This window comes from Peromyscus californicus, unplaced genomic scaffold, assembly GCF_007827085.1.
Source record: "Peromyscus californicus insignis strain IS unplaced genomic scaffold, ASM782708v3 Scaffold_14__1_contigs__length_90479793_seg_2, whole genome shotgun sequence".
NCBI lineage: Eukaryota > Metazoa > Chordata > Mammalia > Rodentia > Cricetidae > Peromyscus > Peromyscus californicus.
The window spans coordinates 71,934,205-71,953,962 of NW_026294436.1; the positions used below are offsets into that span (position 1 = coordinate 71,934,205).

Below are 19,758 nucleotides of genomic sequence, written 5' to 3' on the forward strand. Positions count from 1 at the left end.
TACATGGTGCACAGACATAAATGTAGGCAAAACACTCATACATGTGGATTTAAAAAAGAAATTTGTACTGATATTTAGGGAGATAGTGTTTAGTTTTATGTTCTTCACTATCAGCTTCAAGCTTTGATGATGTATCTAACAGAAACAAAACCACACGTTTACATAAAAACTTATACATAAAATCATCACACTATTATTCATTAATAACTGAAAAGGTAGGAACAATTGAAAAGTCCATCATCAGATTAATGAGTAAAATGTTACAGCTTATCCATGTAAAGGACATGGATGAATTTGAACACAGCACACTAAAGGATATTACAAAGCCTCTTTTTTACAATGTTCAATTTATATAAAATGTCTACATTGGCAATTCTACAGAGACAGAAAGCAAACTCATGGTTGTGTAGAGCTGAAGGGTAAGGAATGGAATGTGACTGTTATAGAGTATAGTTTTATGCAAGGTGATGAAAATGTTTTAAATTGACTGTAATGATGTTGCAGAACTGTGACTATGTGAACAGATTACAAAACAGTAATCTTAAAATGGGTGTATGAGAATTTTATATTAATAAAGCTAGTATAATAAAAAACAAAACATGTCTTTAAAAACTTTCCTGATATATGAAAATATAAAGTCTAATATCATCTATAAAAATTCTTTTGCTCCAAATCACACCATACAAAATTAATATGCTGAGAAACTAATTAGTTTTGATGACTGACCAATTATCATTCAAAATAAAGATACTACTATAAGATATTAGCAGCCAGTAATTCCATTCTTGCATTCAACTTAGAAGAATACGTTATTTTAACCTCAAATTTCTGTCAAAGACCTAAAAACAGCCAGTTTTCTGTACTCCAAGCTAATAATGTTTTATTAATACCAATTTTAAATTTCATCATATAATTTTATTATTCATAACCTGGGGCAGTTTTTACATCTCAGGCTAGAGGTTACAAAGGAGCATGTCTACCAAGTACAAGCTCAGCCTTAAATTAATCAGTGCCATTTATCTTTGTAATGTTTCCACTCTTGGTTAAGAAAATGTGTCCTTACATATTTATTACATATTTTCATTATTAACTGTAGAATATATCAACTATTCTTTTACAAAAAGAATAATGTTAAACCCAATGATATTTGGTTTCCTACACAATTCAAAATCAAGGCATATTCTGATATAAAATAATTTACTAACTTTTTTTTCTGAATGATATAATATTGCCTCAAGACAAAGGACTATATTGGATCTTTCATATACTCTTCACAAAGCCAGACATAAATTTTAATAATTACTGGCATAAGTAATTAGCATAAATCATAATTGCTTTCAGATAATATTAAAATTTGAAATCTAATAATAACAATGCCATTAAAATATTGTCTTAAGTAAGTATAAAAAGTAACTTTCACAGTAGGCAAACTGGTTAAAACCAATAGCTCAATTGAATGCCATATGTAAATTGTTGAGTGTGGGTTTAGTCCAAGATTGCCTCCAGTTATGACATTCTGGAATTCAGTCCTTTGTGTCATTCCCTTCCTTTGATTATGGGATGGACCATGTTTTCTGTTTAAATGGATACAATGGAAGTGATGATGTGTTGCTTTGGGTATGAGGTTATAGATGTGGCTTCCATATTCGATGATGTCTTGATCTCTTGTTTTCTTGCTGAGAGGCAGAAAATTTCCACATTATAAACTGCTTTGCAGAGGCCTATGCAACAAGAAACTAAGGGGCATCACTGGCTAACACCAAAGGACTTCTGGATCTCCTGTAAATAGGGTGTAAATGGAGCTTGCCTTTAACTGTAGTTTTCACATAGACAGCAGCTCCAGCTGTCAGCCTGACTAAGCCTCTTGAGAGAACCAGCACTGAAACAATTCTAAAGCAGAGGCTCTAAGGTAAACGAGCAAAGAACATGAAAAAAATTAAAACACAGAAAATGAACATGCAGGACATGTGTGACACTACTAAAAGATCCAATCTTCTAATTACAGGCACAGGTGAGGGAGAAGAATCTCAGGAGAGGAAACCAACCCCCAAACTAGAAAGTTATAACTATATACATACAGTCAGCACACAGAAGCCCCAACTAGACCAGGCCGGAGAATACACTCCACCCAGCATAGCAGAGTTAAAACACTAACCATATAGAACAAAGAAAGCATGCTGAAGGCACAAGCCACACGTTAAGGAAAACCCTCAGCACAACAGCAGATGCTTTAGTGGACGCTCTGAAAGCCAGAAAACCTGCAGCAATGTGCTCCAGGTTCTAACAGATCACACCTGCCAACCTTGACCATTGTACCCAAGAAAACTATCTGCCAGACTTGAAGGAGAATGAGAAACATTTGATGATAACACAAACATCCAAAAAAATTCATATCCAACAAACCAAAAAACACTGAACGGAACACTGGAAGAAATCCTTCAAGCTGAAGAAAAGCAGCACAGATACGAGACTCTAGAAAGAAAGCAAACAAAGCTATAATTGAATGAAATACAAAACACAACTAAGAACACAAACCAGGAAGCACACACACACTCTCTCTCTCTCTCTCTCTCTCTCTCTCTCTCTCTCACACACACACACACACACACACACACACACACATGACTGGAATCTACACATACATTTCAATAATAACTTTAAATGTTGGTGTCCTCAACTATCCCGTCAAAAGACATAGGCTATCTGAATAGATTAAAAAACAAAATCCATCTATCTGTTGTTTACAAGGAAATTTAAAAACCTATACTCCATCAACATAGATGCAAAAATCCTCAATAAAACACTAGCAAACTGAACATAGGCATATATCAATAAGATCGCTCACCACAATCAAGTTGACTTTCTCCCAAAATGCAGGGATGGTTCAGTAGTCGGTAAATACAATAAAAATATCATAAATAATATAAATGGACTTCAAGATAAAAAAATTAAAAGATTATCTCAATAGATTCATAAAATACATTTGACAAAATCCAGCATCCTTATGTAATAAAAGTCCTAGAGAGAGTTGGACTGGAAGTCACATACCCCAGCATAAGAAAGGCTGTATATGACAAACCCATAGTCAGAATTACCATAAATGGAGAGACTTCCAAAGTAATCCCATTGAAATCAGGCCAGAGACACGACTATCCACTGTCCCTACTCCTTTTCAGTACAGTGCTGCTAACACTAGCTGAAGCAATACTGCAAGACAGGGAAATTAAAAGAAAACAAATAGAAAAAGAAGTCAAATTGTCCCATTTGCAGATGACATGTTATTCTACATAGGAAATCCCAAAGTATTTCCACCAGAAAACTTCTAGAAACAACAATTTCATCAAAGTAGCAGGATAAAAAAAATTAACTTACAAAGATCAGTGCTGTGGGATGGTCTGTATGTCAAGTGTGTTGCTGATTGGTCAATAAATAAATCACTGATTGGTCAGTGGCCAGGAAGGAAGTATAGGCGGGACAAGGAGGAGAAAAAACTGGGAAGTGGAAGGCTGAGTGAGAGAGACACTGCCAGCCGCCATGATGAGAAACAGCATGTGAAGATGCCGGTAAGCCACGAGCCATGTGGCAAGATATAGATTAATGGAAATGGATTAATTTAAGCTGTAAGAAAAGTTAGCAAGAAGCCTGCCACGGCCATACAGTTTGTAAGCAATATAAGTCTCTGTGTTTACTTGGTCGGGTCTGAGTGGTTGTGGGACTGGTGGGTGGTAGAGATTTATCCTGACTGTGGGCCAGGCAGGAAAACTTTAGCTACAAATGGCGCCCAACGTGGGGCAAGAGTTTCCACCTAAAAACTGAGAAAAAAGATTCTAAAATGGAGCTAAAAACAGCTTCCTAATTGTCTCTCTCACCCGCCAGTACTACAGCCATGTTGGGAAGCTGAAGTGGGCGGAGCCAGCAGCCACAGCTGCTACAGTTTAAAGCAACAGATTCACAATAAGACAGATTCAGATGTAATAGTTTACAATGTGTGTAAAAATATACGTAGGCTTGAAAAACAGAGAAAAAGGAATATGTACAGTTATATAAAGAAATAAATAGTTTTTTAAAATAAAGTCTTTAAAGAGACAGTAAAGGTAGTATAAAAAATAAGCCACGTAGAGATGACTATTACACAGAGAATCTGGATTGTGTTGTCTTTGGGATTTTTAACTGAAGAAAAACATTTGATTGTAAAAGCTGTTGAGTTATGCCAAAATGTATATTTTAAAGGTACCTTGACTTCAAAATTTGGATATAAGGATATGTTGCTTTGGAAAGGAGATTCTGCTTTTCTTCCCACAGAAAGCCAGAGGCTATGGATTTGTTCCAGATTAAGATACATCAGGTTTGACCAGCCAAGACCCCCTGAAAGGTCTCCAATGACACCATGGCCCAGATGATCCAACATCCAGAATGGTTTCAAGGCAACTGGCTCAGACGATACAGCCTCACGGACTATTCCATGATCCTAAAATTTTCTTTGTGTCCCCATAAGATACAGCGCCCCCCTCCAGCAGGAAGTAGTAAGAGAAGCTACGCCCAAATTCCCAAATTATATGTAATTTTACTTTGTTAAGGTTAAAACCTTCCTTTTTGAAAAAAAAAAGGGGGGGGAAGTGCTGTGGGATGGTCTGTATGTCAAGTGTGTTGCTGATTGGTCAATAAATAAATCACTGATTGGTCAGTGGCCAGGAAGGAAGTATAGGCGGGACAAGGAGGAGAAAAAACTGGGAAGTGGAAGGCTGAGTGAGAGAGACACTGCCAGCCGCCATGATGAGAAACAGCATGTGAAGATGCCGGTAAGCCACGAGCCATGTGGCAATATATAGATTAATGGAAATGGATTAATTTAAGCTGTAAGAAAAGTTAGCAAGAAGCCTGCCACGGCCATACAGTTTGTAAGCAATATAAGTCTCTGTGTTTACTTGGTCGGGTCTGAGTGGTTGTGGGACTGGTGGGTGGCAGAGATTTATCCTGACTGTGGGCCAGGCAGGAAAACTTTAGCTACAGATCAGTAGCCTACCTATAAACCAACAATAAACACACTGAGAAACAGATCATGGAAACACTCCCATTTATAACTGTAAGCAAAATATTGTGAAATAAGCCTAAGGAGATGAAGGACTACCATAATGAGAACTTGAAATCTCTAAAGAAAGAGATTGCGAAAGACACAAGACAATGGAAAGACACCCTAAGTTCATGGATTTGTAGAATTTATGCTGTGAAAATGACCATTATACCAAAAGCAATTTAAATATTAAATACAATCCCAATCAAAAATATCTAAAATATTCATCACAGAAATAGAAAAAACCCTACAATTCATATGGAACCAGAAAAGACTCTGTATAGCTAAAGCAATACTGAGATAAACAAACAAACAAATTAACAAAATACTAATTTTAGAGTTATTGCCATTCCAGATTTCAAGATATAGTATAGAACTATAGTAATAGAAACAATATGGCACAAAAACAGACATGTAGACCAATGAAATAAAATGGAGACCCAAACACGAGTACTTGTACCTACAGCTACCTGACATTTGACACAGAAGCAAAAACAAAAAATACACTGCAGAAAAGACAGCATCTTTAATAAATGGTGCTGGGGAAAATGGATGTCCACAGGGAGAAGAATAAACTAGACCCATATTTGTCACCCTGTTCAAAATTAGATCCAAATGGATCAAAACCCTCAATTTGCAAGCTGAAGCACTAAAGCTATTAGAAGAAAACATGGGCAATGGGAACGATTTCGTGAACATGACTCTTTTCCAGGACTTAAGACAAGCAATCAAGCTTCTGGAGACGTCAGAAAACAACCATGTAAAGAAGAAACCCACAGAATGGAACAAAATCTTTGTTGGCTATGCATCTGACAAAGGACTAATATCCCAAATATACAAAGAACTCAAATAACAGTCAAAGAAACAAATTGACAAAATTAAACAGAGAATTTTCAATAGAGAATTAAAAAGGACTAAGAAATATCTCAAAAAGTGTTCATCAGTGTTAGCAATTAGGGAAATGTAAATCAAAACAACTTTGAGATTTCATCTCACCCCAGTCAGAACTGCTAAGAAAACAATAGATAACAATGCTGGCAAAGTTATGGGGAAAGGGGAGCCCGCACTTACTGGTGGTGGATTGCAGACTGTTGCAGCCACTGTGGAAATCAGTGCAGAGAACTCTCAAAAACCCCACAGTCAATCTTGTATATAGACTATACTATCATATGTACTACCACACTACTCCTTGACCTATACCCAAAGGACTGAACATCCTCCTACACAGAGATTTGCTTAGCAATGTCCACTATTGCCCTATTTGCAATAGCCAGGAAATGGAAACAATCTGAATGGATAATGACAATGTGACACATATACACAATGGGATACTATTCAGCAGAAATAAAAAGAAAGAAATCATGAAATTTGCAGATAAACGGACCTAGGACAGATTAAATGAGGTAACTCAAACCCAGAAAGACAACTGCCTCCGTTTTCTCATGTGTTCTCACAGAAAATTTGGTTCTATTCTCCAAATTTTCAAATGTGAGTATATAACACGGAATAACCTTAGAACTGAGGGAGCGTGAAGGGACCATGTGGAGGAGGGCGCTTAAGAGGGGAATAGCAGGGTACACATGGTGTGAAGAAGGAAACAGAAAACACAGGGAGGGGAAGTCAAAAAGGAAAGGAGAAAGAGAAGGCAGGACGAAAATAACATTTAACAATGCCTCACAGAATCACATTAGTTTATATTTCAAAATTACACACAATACATATAAGTGATAAAGTTATGCCACTTGGACCGACAATAATAATGCTCCCCATAAGAACCAAAGATTAATAAAAACCAAAGTATCAAGCATGAGAAACCTCTTTTTGAGTAGTTGATCAGGCTATTGCTGTTGCCCTTGGTTGTCTCTTCTAGGTTGAAGACACCTTCTAATGCTAGACACCACATACTTAGAACACAGGACTTGGAATATTTGCGCTGGCTCTAACCTGAAAGCCTCCTTCCTAAGGTCTAGAAAATGGTACCAGAAAATACTGTGCAAGCTGCTAAAGGAAGACAGAAATTATTAGTCCTATCTAGCTGCGACACCCCTGAACCACAATAATGAACAGCTTAGCAAAATTTCTGCACAGGTGAAACAAGCGGCCCCCACATGTCTGTTGTTACCAACTTCTATCTAATTGGACTTAAGGCTCATGAAACAGGAGGGAAATCATGCCTGGTCCTGGAAACCTGGCCAGCTTCCTGGAGCTAGTAAGGTCATGGATTTTAGGAGAGAATTAATGACCACCAGTTTAGGGGACCAGTATAATTTCACCTACATTCTAAATCTTGATCTTATACCCACAGTTAAGTGTGTCTTCCATCCCTCATCAAAGAAAGCCCCTCTTCACAGCAAATGGAGACCATCATAGAAAATAAAAATTGGACACAATGATGAGCTCAATGGATCATGGGAAGCCCAGCCCTATTGGATACATCTGCATCACAGTTCCTGCCTCTCTGGCTCAGGAAACATTTCAGAAAAGCAGGTGGAAAGATTGTAAGACTGAGAATACCAGAAAGTCTGCTGTGAAATATTACTTCCTAGAAATGGCTACATAAAAAAAGATTCGAACAATGGTAGAATCAATGGACATGCTAATATGGGCAAGGGTAGATTGTTATTCTAAACAAATAATCATAGGAAATAATGACTGTTAGGAGAAGGAGAATTAGCCTCTCCTAAAGATGACCCCCTTAATGGTTGTCCAGTATAGAATGGTGCATGTTGAAACCATATACATACCACCAACAAAAAAAACAGACTGAGCAGATGTACATATATATACATACATGTGTTCACATGTGTGTACCTGTGCACGTGCGCGCACACACACACACACACACACACACACACACACACACACACACACACACATAACAAATAAAAATGCTATCAACTTGGTTGCATTGGAGGGCTTTGAGGGAGGGTAGATTCTGAATGGAGAAAAGGAAGAGCTGGAAGTGAAAATAAATATATTGAAAAATGTGTGACGTTTATGCCTGTATAAATATTGAAAGTACAGTTTCAGATAAAGAAAAGTCAGTAGACAATTTCCATTCTAAGACAGATAGCCCATGCACATACATATGCAGAGACAGTGAGAAGGGCAATTAGGTACCAATGAAGAATAAGTGAAATGAAACAGAAAACAGGGAAATCATATATTCAAAGTGCTCAGAAAAATAAGTGTTGAATTAGAAACAAGTATGCTAAAAGTAGCCTCCAGAGTTCAAATGAAATTATAATTTCATTTGAAAATTTAATGATATCATATTTTATCTTGTCTAATGATGTATAAAGATAATGTTTCGGGGAGAAAGGAATAATCCCAGTAATGAGATAGGGTGTAAGAAAGGATCAAAGAACTAGCATTTTCATATAAAGTAGGAAAAACAATGCCTAATTTATAGCATTATAAGAGACAGGACTGAAATATTGAACTATAAGGGCATGAAAATTAAAACATTCTCCAGTCCCTTCCAATAATGTTTGCGTTATTTGAAAGAGGAGTATTGACTAACTTTAGAGTTTGTTAAGGATGAAATTTCAAAGTTAATCACGTAAGGAATGAAAGTAGAAGGCTTATTTCCTAAGTCTACAGAGTGGAAAGACATGGAATAAAAATGAAATCAATATGAAAGACAAGAAAGGAGGAGAAATCACAGAAAGAAAGGAATATAAAAGAACAACAAACAAAAATCACTAAGAAAGGTAGCAAGGAGGAAGTTGCCGAAACATGCATTGAGGATTGGCATAAAGTCATGTTTAGCTCACCACGACTTAACAGCACATCGTAAAAATCTTACTGTGAAGGATTGCATTAGCAAGTGATAGCTACCAATTTTCAGTTTTGGTAATATAATATAAATGAATACAATCTTGTTGCTGATGGAGCTCAGACAACTGAGTTTATTATAAAAGTCCTTACTAGGGGTGTGGTGGGGCAGGCTTCTGATCTGAGCACTGGGAAGACTGAGCTGGAAGCCACTATGAGTTAGAGGCCAACCTCAGCTGCATAGCAAGACCTAGTCTCAGAATCCAATAGATAATGAAATAAAGACATCTGCAAAGATGCAAACTTAAACTATAAATAAAAAGATCCTAATTAGTGTTGGGTGTGACAACACACGTTATTAATTAACCTGTTATTAATTAATTAACACAAGGATCTCAGGAGGCAGAAGTAGGTGAATCTCAGTGAGTCTGAGGACAGCATGGTCTACATAGTAAGATCCAGAACAGCTGGGTATATGTAGAGGGACCTTGTCTCAAACAAATAAACAAAAAATCCTATATATATGCTTTGTATAAGAGATATATTTAAAATACAGCAATACAGAAAACTATAGAATAAAAGGTTATAAAATAATATGAGACAAATTGTTTTAAAAAGAATGTTGTATGGCTAATACAAAATCATATAGAACACAGAGCATCATTACAGAAAATAAATGCAGATGACTTGATTATTCATCAAAATTAAACACAACCTTTAATATTTTAAGGACTGACCAAAGAACTAAACAACTGCAGAGCAAACATCTGCAGAGCTAACAGTCTGCAGCGCTCACCAATGTGGGGACAGATTTCCTCATGCCTCAATTAGTATAGAGGCAACATATTCAGTTTGCTTAGATTGTAAATGTGACTTAAAATTAGCTATTTTAAATAAAAGGAAAACTAATAATCATAATAATTGCAGAAAAGGTAGTTGAAAAATATCCAAAGTACATGCAGGCCATCTGAAATGTTTATTAAATTCATGAAGTTTTTGCATCTAAAAACTAACAAATTTCAGAAATTACTGTTTGTTTTCATAAAATACCATGTTTTCCCTTTCAAATGAAGACCACTGTGATATGCCCACTCTCCCTAGACAGCATTCAGTGAAGGCTCTACCTAATGCCATGAGACACAGAAAGAATAAGGTTGGAAGAAGAAAAACTACTTGAATATTTTTAAATAGCATACAATTTATATATGAAGTGCCCAAATCAATAGACTAGCAAATTCATTAAGATTTTAGCAGGGCATCTGATACAATATTAAAGCAAACCCAAACCTTTTTATATAAATTTTATTTATTATGCGTGCGTGCGCGCGCGCGTGTGTGTGTGTGTGTGTGTGTGTGTGTGCACGTGTGCACGTGTGCACACGTATGTGTGCTATGGCACATATGCAATAGGATAAGTATGTGGAGTTCCTTCTCTCCTCCCTTTATGTAGCTTCTGGAGATGGAACTCAGGCTGCCCGATGAACAGCAAGCACTTTTACCCACTGAGCAATCTCACCAGCTCCACAGATAACATCTCTATACACCAATTATAGCTAAAAATGGAAATTCAAGAAGTTATCTTTATGGGCTGGCAAGACTGTTCAGCATGTAAAGGCAACTGCCACACAAGCTGAATGACCCAAGTTCAACACCCAGAACCATTAAGATTGCAGAGATAAAACTGACTCCACAAGGATGTCCTCTGACTGCCCCACATGGCATGTGTGCATTTCCCCATACTCACCCCTCTCCCGCATCTCTGTCTGTCTCTCAATAAACAAAATGTTATAATGATGTAAAAGAAGTTCTCATTTACAAAGAAGCAAGAAAAATGTTCCTTTTTAGCAGATGATGTTTTACCAGTTTACTCAAATATTAAAAAATTAAATGAAGGCTAAATAAGAGGTTCATTTAATCACAAACTCTATATAGTACAGATTATATGTATGTATATATATGTAATCTGATATATTATTAACATTTTGATCAGTCAAATTTCTTATAAAAGTTTTTGAAGAACCTGATAACCAGACACCCTACTGTTTCTACCCAAGAAAAAAGAACTAAGAAAAACCAAGACACAAACAAGAATGCTTTCTGTAGCTCTATCTTTACAATAGTAGAAAAATTATATCTATCACAGAGGGTCTACTGAAAAGTTATGAATTATAACATAATACCAAACAGCCATTACATATTAGAAGGACATTCCTTAAGTATGGAATGATACTCAAAGCACAAAAATAAGTTGAGGATTAATCTCAATGATGTAATATCACTTGAGTTTAATATCCTTTGATTTAGGAAAACATGTTAAGGGCCTTTTAGCTAAGGAAAATCAGGACAATAATGCATGGAGATGCTACTGCAAGAATAAAATATTTATGTGAAGAGCCCAAGTGGAACTTGAGCATTAGCTAAGCTGGAATGTTGGGGATGAAAGAGGAACCTAGAAATAGAAGAATTGTGGGACAAAGAACAAAGCAAGGATAATAAGAAAGGGTGTGTGGTGGTGAGGGGAGCAAGAAAGAGAAACCGTGAGAAGCAGTAACCAGTGTGGTGTTACAGAACAAAGAGCTATGGGGAAATACGTTAATCATTGTCTGTATTATGTTAATAGTGTAGACATGAATCTGTCATCATCATTTTACCCTACCAATCCATTACTGTAATAGAGACCCTAAGGATTAGAATTTCCTCAGGAATTTCATCTGAGAATGAGACGTCTGGGCTCCTGAGCAATTCACATCCCAGGAAGAGAGTTAACTTCCAATTAGGGTAACCTGCCTCACAACTACAGCTACATGAGTATTTGCCCTGGTCTTTGTTTCATTCTTTCTTAGTATACATAAATTTTAACACTGAACTAGGTGTGGTAAGGAGAGATTGAGGATTTCTCTATCACCAGTACTTAACCAAAAGTATAAATAAATAAATCCAAATGTCACAATGGTTTCCTCTCTCCAGTTTCCTAGGAAATGAAGTCACTCCTCTCTTGGAGGAAGGAGGAAGAACAAGCAGTGAACAAGGTGAAAGGTAGCAGAGAAAGGCACATGGTGCAGAGAGGAATCAATTAGTCAAGGGACACCATCAGACTGAGGCAGTTAGGAAGGCTCCTTCAGAACAAGGAGGCACTGAGGAGGACCACAAGAAGACAGAGTCATCTCAGAAAGTCAGATTTTGAGCACATTGTGCTATAAAAATCTGCAATAATTCTAAGAATTTAGTATATTTCTTGGGCACAGAAAATACAAATGCTTTCTGCTTTTGTTTTTACATATTTTTGTGATATCTTCCTATAAGGTATGTGTACATTAAGACTAACAAGGGTTTCTCATTTAAATCATTCTATGCCAACATCTCAGCTACTACTAGCCCTGTAAAGTCGTCAACAAATGTTTATTGAATGGAATTGGTAATGATTAAGATTAAAAACAAAACAAAAACGATATTCTCAAAAGTGCCTCTAGCTGACAAACTTGAAAATACACTGCAGTTTCCTTACCCACCTGTGTTAGGAACTTAGCCAGCTCATATTACCTCCAGACTATGTTAGTCTCCAAGGTTACAGAGGTCCTGCAGCAGCTATGAGGATCCCTTTCCTCTTGTTGATTTCACAACACAAAACCAAAGGGGGGATGGCATCAGCAGCTTCTCAGGAAAGCCTAAATGCCCTAAGTAAGGAGAGTCCCGATTCTGTGTTTAAAACATGACAAACTGGAGATGGAAAGATGGCCCGAGGTTAAGAGTGCTTGGGACTCTTGAAGAACTGAGTTCAATTCCCAGCACCCATATTAGCAGCTCACAACTGTCTGACACTTCTGGCTTCTGCAGGTACCTAGACTCTGTGTGTATACACACACACACACACACACACACACACACACACACACACACACACACAGATGGAGGGAGGGAAGGAAGGAAGGAGGAGAGGGGGAGAGAGAGAAAAATACAAAATAAAATAAATGCTTTAAAAAATGGCAACCCAAAGAGTAGAAAGGAGTCTTACATGAAAAATTTATAAAATCTAAAGAAAACTTCAGATAAGCAAAAATAGTTTATATATTAAGGAAATAGAAAAATCAGAAACATTAAATAAGATGAGCAAATACAACAGTTAAGATATCAAACGTAATTGTTTTGCTGTGCAATTAAAATACAACCTAGCACAGATGGAAAACCAAAATCCATTTACTTGCCTTTCAAGAGCATATAAAAGAAAATAATCTGTGTAAACTGAAAGACAATAAACTACCTAAAGCAATACTCATGGCAAATACATTTGACTGTAATATTTAGTAAATTTAAGAGAAATATTAGACATTGAAAAATTAATTCCAAAGAAGAAATTAAAAATGGCATCACACTATATAAAGCATGTAGAATATGGGTAGTGTTCAGTTGGAAGCTCTGCTTCAGCCCCATCTTCCTCTCTAAACTCTGTGCCCTCTCAGAAAGCCCGCCTGACTTCTGGGGGTACCTTGAGAGTCACTCAGGGGCACTTTGCTCGTTAAACCTGGTCTTTCCGATTCGGCTTGATCTGGCTCATTGCGTCGGTAGAGAAACCAACTACCAGCAATCCAGAAATACTTATCAGGTAGTACTATAATTAGAAAGAAGCAGTGGCCAAACTACTTTAAATGTGCATGTCCATGTATGTTGCACGCACACATGTCTTCAGATGTGTCTGTGTGTACACATGCCTATGGAGGTCAGTGAACATCCAGTTTCTTCCTTGATTGCTTGCTCTCCACCAATTTTCTGACCCACCACCTCTCAGTGAACCTGGGACTCACTGTTGGCTAGACCAGACGGCCAGGAAGTCCAGAGATCTGCTTGCCTCCATCTCCTTCCCCAGGGCAGGGGTTACAGAGACTCATCATGGTGCCCAGCTTTTATTGGGCTCTGGGGGTCTGAACTCTGGTCTTGAAGCTTATATAGCATGTTTACTGACTGAGTTATCTCCCTAGGCCATAGTTACTTTAATTTAAAAAAAAAAATCTTAAAAGCAAGAATCCCAAATTTACAAAGAACTGAAAGGAAACTCATATTAATAGAAGAACTCAAATCCATTACCTGTGTGCGGTCCTTTCTCATCCCTTGATATATAGCCTGCCCTGTTTTCTTTTCTGCATGTTATACTGTACCCACACGTACATTTGCTTACACACATACATATATCATTGTCTAGGCTCCCTCTGTAAGGGAGAATTGTAGTTTTTCTTCTTTCTGAGATTGTGTGGCCTCACTTAATATTATACATTTAAAGTCCATCTATTCTCCTGCAGATTTTGTAATGTAAAACATACAAAAATTGGACCACTTACATCTCCAACAGGAATATTCCAAAAAAGCTAATATGAAAAATGGTACTGTCACCCACAGGTGAGAAGAGTGGAGACACTGATGTTGCCAGCAGCCTAGGGAGATCTGGGAGTCTTTTGGGGACCTCCACTTCGGCAAGACTGGGTCTTCAGCAATACTACAGAAAATAATTTTAGGATTCCAGCATTGGAATCTGTTTAAAACATTTTAACTGACTGAAAAACACAAATTTGTATAAAGAGAGGCCCTCAGGAAGGAACACAAACCTTAGAGCAAGAATCTTAAAAACAATTGTTTGTGATCCTTGGTCCAAAACATTTAAGAGTAAAACAAAATAATGATTGTAGAAGAAACAAAATTTTCGAGTAAAAACTCTCTAGGTGTGAATAATCATTAATGATCATTTCCACCTCATTTACATGTCCTGTAGGCAAGGGGTAATCATGTCACTATGGTGGGGTGTATCACAGAGGGAGACTGTTTTTAAAGCACAGCACTTGGAAACTGACTGAACAGCGCTGAGTCCTGCACTTGGTGTCTATCTACAGAAGATGTCCTGTTCCCTTGTCTGCTGTCAGATTCCTCCCTTAATGTGTTCCATGATGTTTCCCTCCTTCAGAAACAAAGTCTCATTATTGTGCAAGTTTATCAAAACACATAGGAGGTTCATTGAATACTTCATCTGTAGAATCACTTCATAGATAAATCTAACTCATTATATGATATTTTTATAGAAAGTAAACACTTGTGTGGACCACATAGTACACACATAAATAATCTAATTTACAGTCAATAATACATGATCATTTTGACATGTGGACAAATGTTTAAGATAAATAGAATCATGTAGCTATATCGTGTCAACACAATATCACTAAGTCTCAAGATCTTTTCTAAGTGCAATAATAATCAGTCTATTGATAGTCCATGTAAACTTTCACTAGTACAAGAGTGGTTATATTACTCACCTAATTGCATCATTGGTCTCTGAAACAGCTTTCAAGTATTCCTTCAAATAATAATAATTAAAGCAATATTTCCGGATCCTAAAGGCACGCCATCGTCTCTGAATCTATTAGTGTAAATAAAGACATAAAATATGTCATTCAACATTTTTTTAAATATACTTCTTCAAATCAAGATGATTATGTCTAATAACTTCTGTCAAGTAAAGGTTTGGACAATGTCCCAACTAGACATTGTATGCCATCAAGTAAAACCTCTAGTGCCAGGAATGGGTTACGTGTTGAGTCATTGGCCAAGGTCACATGGACCACCACTCTTAAACATCACAGGCCATTGCCAAGGCTATTTGGTTGTTCTCTACAACCTGATGGCCAGGCCTTAGTGCTGCAAGATATACTGGTGTGATTATGGCACAAATGTAATAGGAGTAACCAACCTTTTGATTGAATTTAAGACCCACACCATGAGATGGAACCCATATCTGACATTGCTAAAGTGGCAAAGAACCTGAGACTGGATAGTTCATGAGCTTTAGGGAAAACTTATTACTTTTATTCTGCTAAAGGAACCTAACATAAAATAACTTCTAAGACACACTGTCAGACCTATAGATCAGTGCCTCACTAAACTCTCATGAGACAATCTTCTTGCAGTAGATGGAAATTAATGCAGAGACCCACAACTGGATAATGTGTAGAGAATGACAGACTTTGGAACACTCAGCCTTAAATGGGTCATCTTTATCAAACCTCTCTCCTCAGGGCTCAGAAATCTATGTGGAAGTGGAGGTAAAAAAGATTTGAAAAGTCAGAGGTGGTAGATGTCTTAATGGAAACAGCAGCTTCTAGACACAGGAAGACTGATACACAAATGAACACACAGAGACTGTGACAGCAAGCACAAGACCTGAACAGGGTCAACACAGACAAAATCCTAGCACTGAGAATGGGTCGTGGACACAAAGTCCCATCCCTAACTACCTGCAATTGATAACTGCTTGGAGAGGGAAACTTAGCTCCTCTAATAGAGTGTCACTGGGTCTAGCAACCATACTCCAGGGCAGGCCCCATGCCCAGCAGTAGTTGGCCAATATGCAATGGATTCCAGGGGTTTTTGTGTACTTTCTGTGTTTCTGCTGTTGTTTTATTGATTTTCTTTTTAAAAAAATTGTATATTTTGATTTTCTTTTTCTTCTTTTTTTTTAGGTGAGGATGATTTGGAGAAGGGAAAGCATATGATCAAAATATATTGTATACATTAAAAAAATAAAAACACAAAGAGTGTCTTGGGGTTTTCTATGAATATAGCTAGTACATTAGTTGTAAATGTAAGTAGTACCAATATATTTGTTACAAGATACTGCAAAGATAAAAGTTTACTATCTGCTATTGCAATTTGTATGTGTGGCTGTGTGTGTGGTGTGTGTATGCATATGAACTGGCATGTCTCATGTGTGTAGGTGCATGTGTGAACATATGTGAAGGCCAGAGGTTGAAGTCAGATATTTTTTGATCACCGTCCCCATTATTTACTTAGGCAGCTTCTCCAGCTGCAGCCAGATCTTGCTGGTTCGGCAAATCTAACTAGTCAGCTTTCCCCACACCCTGTCTCTCCCTCTTAAGCACTGGGATTGTTGGTGCAGGCCACCATTGGCATCGCTCATATACAGCTACTGGGGATCCAAAGTCCCATCCATCCTCATGCCTATATGCCTACACTCTTTAGCCATGAACCATCTTCCTGGCTAGGAAGTTGCTTCCTTAGTTATTCGGTCACGACAACAGAAAGAATGACTAATGCAACTACTAACTGCACTGTAGCCTAGATTAGGCCTAATTGAAGGAAGCTGGTAAACGAACCTGTCTTCAAATAAAATGTTATTTTTGTTGCTTTATTTATTTTTTAGGCATTATACTTACGTTATTTCTCCTTCTCTTTACTCCCCCTGAACCCTGTTCTCTTTGAAATTGCGTTTTCTTTAATTGTTGTCACAATATTATAAGGCCCTAGGTTCAAATTTCTAGTACCACCAAAGGGGAAAAAAACCTGACAGATAAGGTTGTATTTACTTTTCACTTTGAATAGCGTCTTCCTAGTAGCCCAGGCTGGCCTGGGACTCACTATAGAAGCTAGGCTGTCTTCGAATTCAAACTCTCGCCTTTAGTTTCCCAAGTGCTGGGCTGACAGGGACTGGGAACTATGCCTGGTACTGTACTGAGTCGTGATCATGACTTTCTAATGCTATTCTAATAATGTTAATAGCTGCTCTTTGTTGACTTCTCGGGTGTCAGGGGGTATCCTAGTGTTTTACTTACGTTATTTATCTTCAGAACACTTCTATGTGAAAAGTACTATCTTTATCTCATTCATAGAAAATGACACAAAAACAGGTTATATAGTTTTTCTTTTAATTATTCAGCTATTAGTGATAGTTTTAGTAATTAAGCTGGAGCAATGGCTAGTCTATTCTTCTAGTCATTACAAACAGATTGGGAAAAAAATGAATCACAATTTTCAACCAATGGGACTTCTTTTGAAGCTATCTTCTTTAAATATCTTCCCCAGAAATCCAAACAGTTTATTTTTACCAAAAGACATGCCTTCACTGTTCTGTGATAAAGAAGTGCTGGGGTTGTATAGTAACACACTTTGTAAGCCCCTGGCTATCTCATAAACTCCCAGTCATCATGAGAATTGTCTCCTTTGGTAATATATTCACCAGTTTTCAGGACAATTCAAACTAAAATGTAAAGTATGATATCAATTTTGTGGGCCAAAAAATTCTGAACTTATTTAAAATAATGGAAGGAGACATTGAGAATCATGATCTTCCAACGATATTTTTGTTTTGTTTTGTTTTTTAGCTAAAGGATATTAAGCCTAATAGGCATGTTAAGTGGAATGTTGAATTGATACTGAATAAACAGTGATGCTGTCTGAAAATATTTTTCTTTGTCATTTAAAAAGTCATCTAAAAGATTTTCACAATCATTCTACATGAGTATACTGAACCAAAGACATAAACTCTAAAAACCAAAGTGAAGCAGCACTTCAAGGAGATGTAGCTACATTGAGAGCTTGTCAATAAATGGTTTTTCAATTTGTGTTAATTAACTTTTCTCTGTAGTAATATTTTAACCATAGGAGCGTTGCAACTGAGTGCAGTGCTTGTCGAAGCCAGAGGGTGTCCGATCCCCCAGAGCTGGAGTCACATGAGGTGTGAGCCACCTGACATGGGTGGGTGCTCAGAGCCGAACTTCCCCTGGAAGAGCGGCAAGAGCTCTCAGCTACTGAGTGGTCTCTCACACTCCTCAGATGATCTCATTTTAGAGATAAGTTCTTTAAATTAAAAAAAGATTGTCATAAAATGATATGATATTCAATTTAGAAAGTCTTCATAATTTAACTAAAATCATATAATGTCTGACAATATGGAGGAATTGGTACAAAGCCCTTTCTAATGAAACAGAGAAACAAATCAAAGCATACATATATAAATATTACATGCAAATAGGAGAGCACTTCCTTGTTTCATCTAATTTAATGTTCTGACTTCATTCTGAGGTATAGATTATAAGGCTCATTTGAAAAAAGAGAGAATTGATGCTTAGTGAGGTCCAATAAGTGCCTAAGGTCACATGGGCGGTTGGACAGCACACTCTTATCTGTTTACACAGCAACACTGGTATAAACTAAGAGGACATTTGCAGATAGGCACTGCAGGAAATGCATGCTTAGCAACCAAAGACATGCAGTGATGGTGCTGAGGACAGCTCATGCCTGAAAATATTAACTAAATTCAAATAAATAAATTAAAATTTCAGCAGACATCTGAAATGTTCTCGATGAGTGAGTGTGGTGGGTAAAGGTCTGTATATGGCACAGCAGACACTGAGGCCATTTCTAAGAAAAGAACCTTGTGTGGACAAACAGAAATCTGCTGAGTCACCTGTGCTAACCCTGAAAGGGATTCCTGGGGATAGGGCCACCAATGGCCTGTTGCTGTGGGATGTTCTGTATGGCAAATATGTTGCTCTGATTGGTTAGTAAATAAAACACTGATTGGCCAGTAGCCAGGCAGGAAGGATAGGCGGGACAAGCAGAGAAGAGAATTCTGGGAAGTGGAAGGCTGAGTCAGAGAGATACTACCAGCTGCCACCATGACAAGCAGCATGTGAAGATGCCGGTAAGCCACGAGCCACGTGGCAAGGTATAGATTTATAGAAATGGATTAATTTAAGATATAAGAACAGTTAGCAAGAAGCCTGCCATGGCCAAACAGTTTAAACAATATAAGTCTCTGTGTTTACTTGGTTGGGTCTGAGTGGCTGTGGGACTGGCAGGTGTCAGAGATTTGTCCTGACTGTGGGCCAGGCAGGAAAACTCTAGCTACAGCCTGTGATCCTTCTCTTTCCAACTCTAGCAAGTACCGGAAACAGTACTAACCTCATGCACACAGGCTCAAGTGGAACCTCCTGAGATTCTGATATTCTTGGTACATATCCCATACTAAAGGATATAGTAAGTGATGGTTAAGATAAAAATTAAAACTCATCCATAGTAAAGTCCACATAGGGTTACTATTGCTGTGATGAATCACCACCACCAAAAGCAAG

General features: G+C 37.5%; 1 protein-coding gene across 1 annotated transcript in view; it reads right to left on the reverse strand.

Annotated features, from left to right (window-relative positions):
• Spata17 (spermatogenesis associated 17) overlaps window positions 1-19,758 on the reverse strand; it is a 174,574-nt gene that overhangs the window by 110,672 nt on the left and 44,144 nt on the right. The window contains 1 exon segment of the mRNA XM_052737958.1: window positions 15,145-15,248. Coding sequence (XP_052593918.1) covers window positions 15,145-15,248 — 104 coding nt within the window.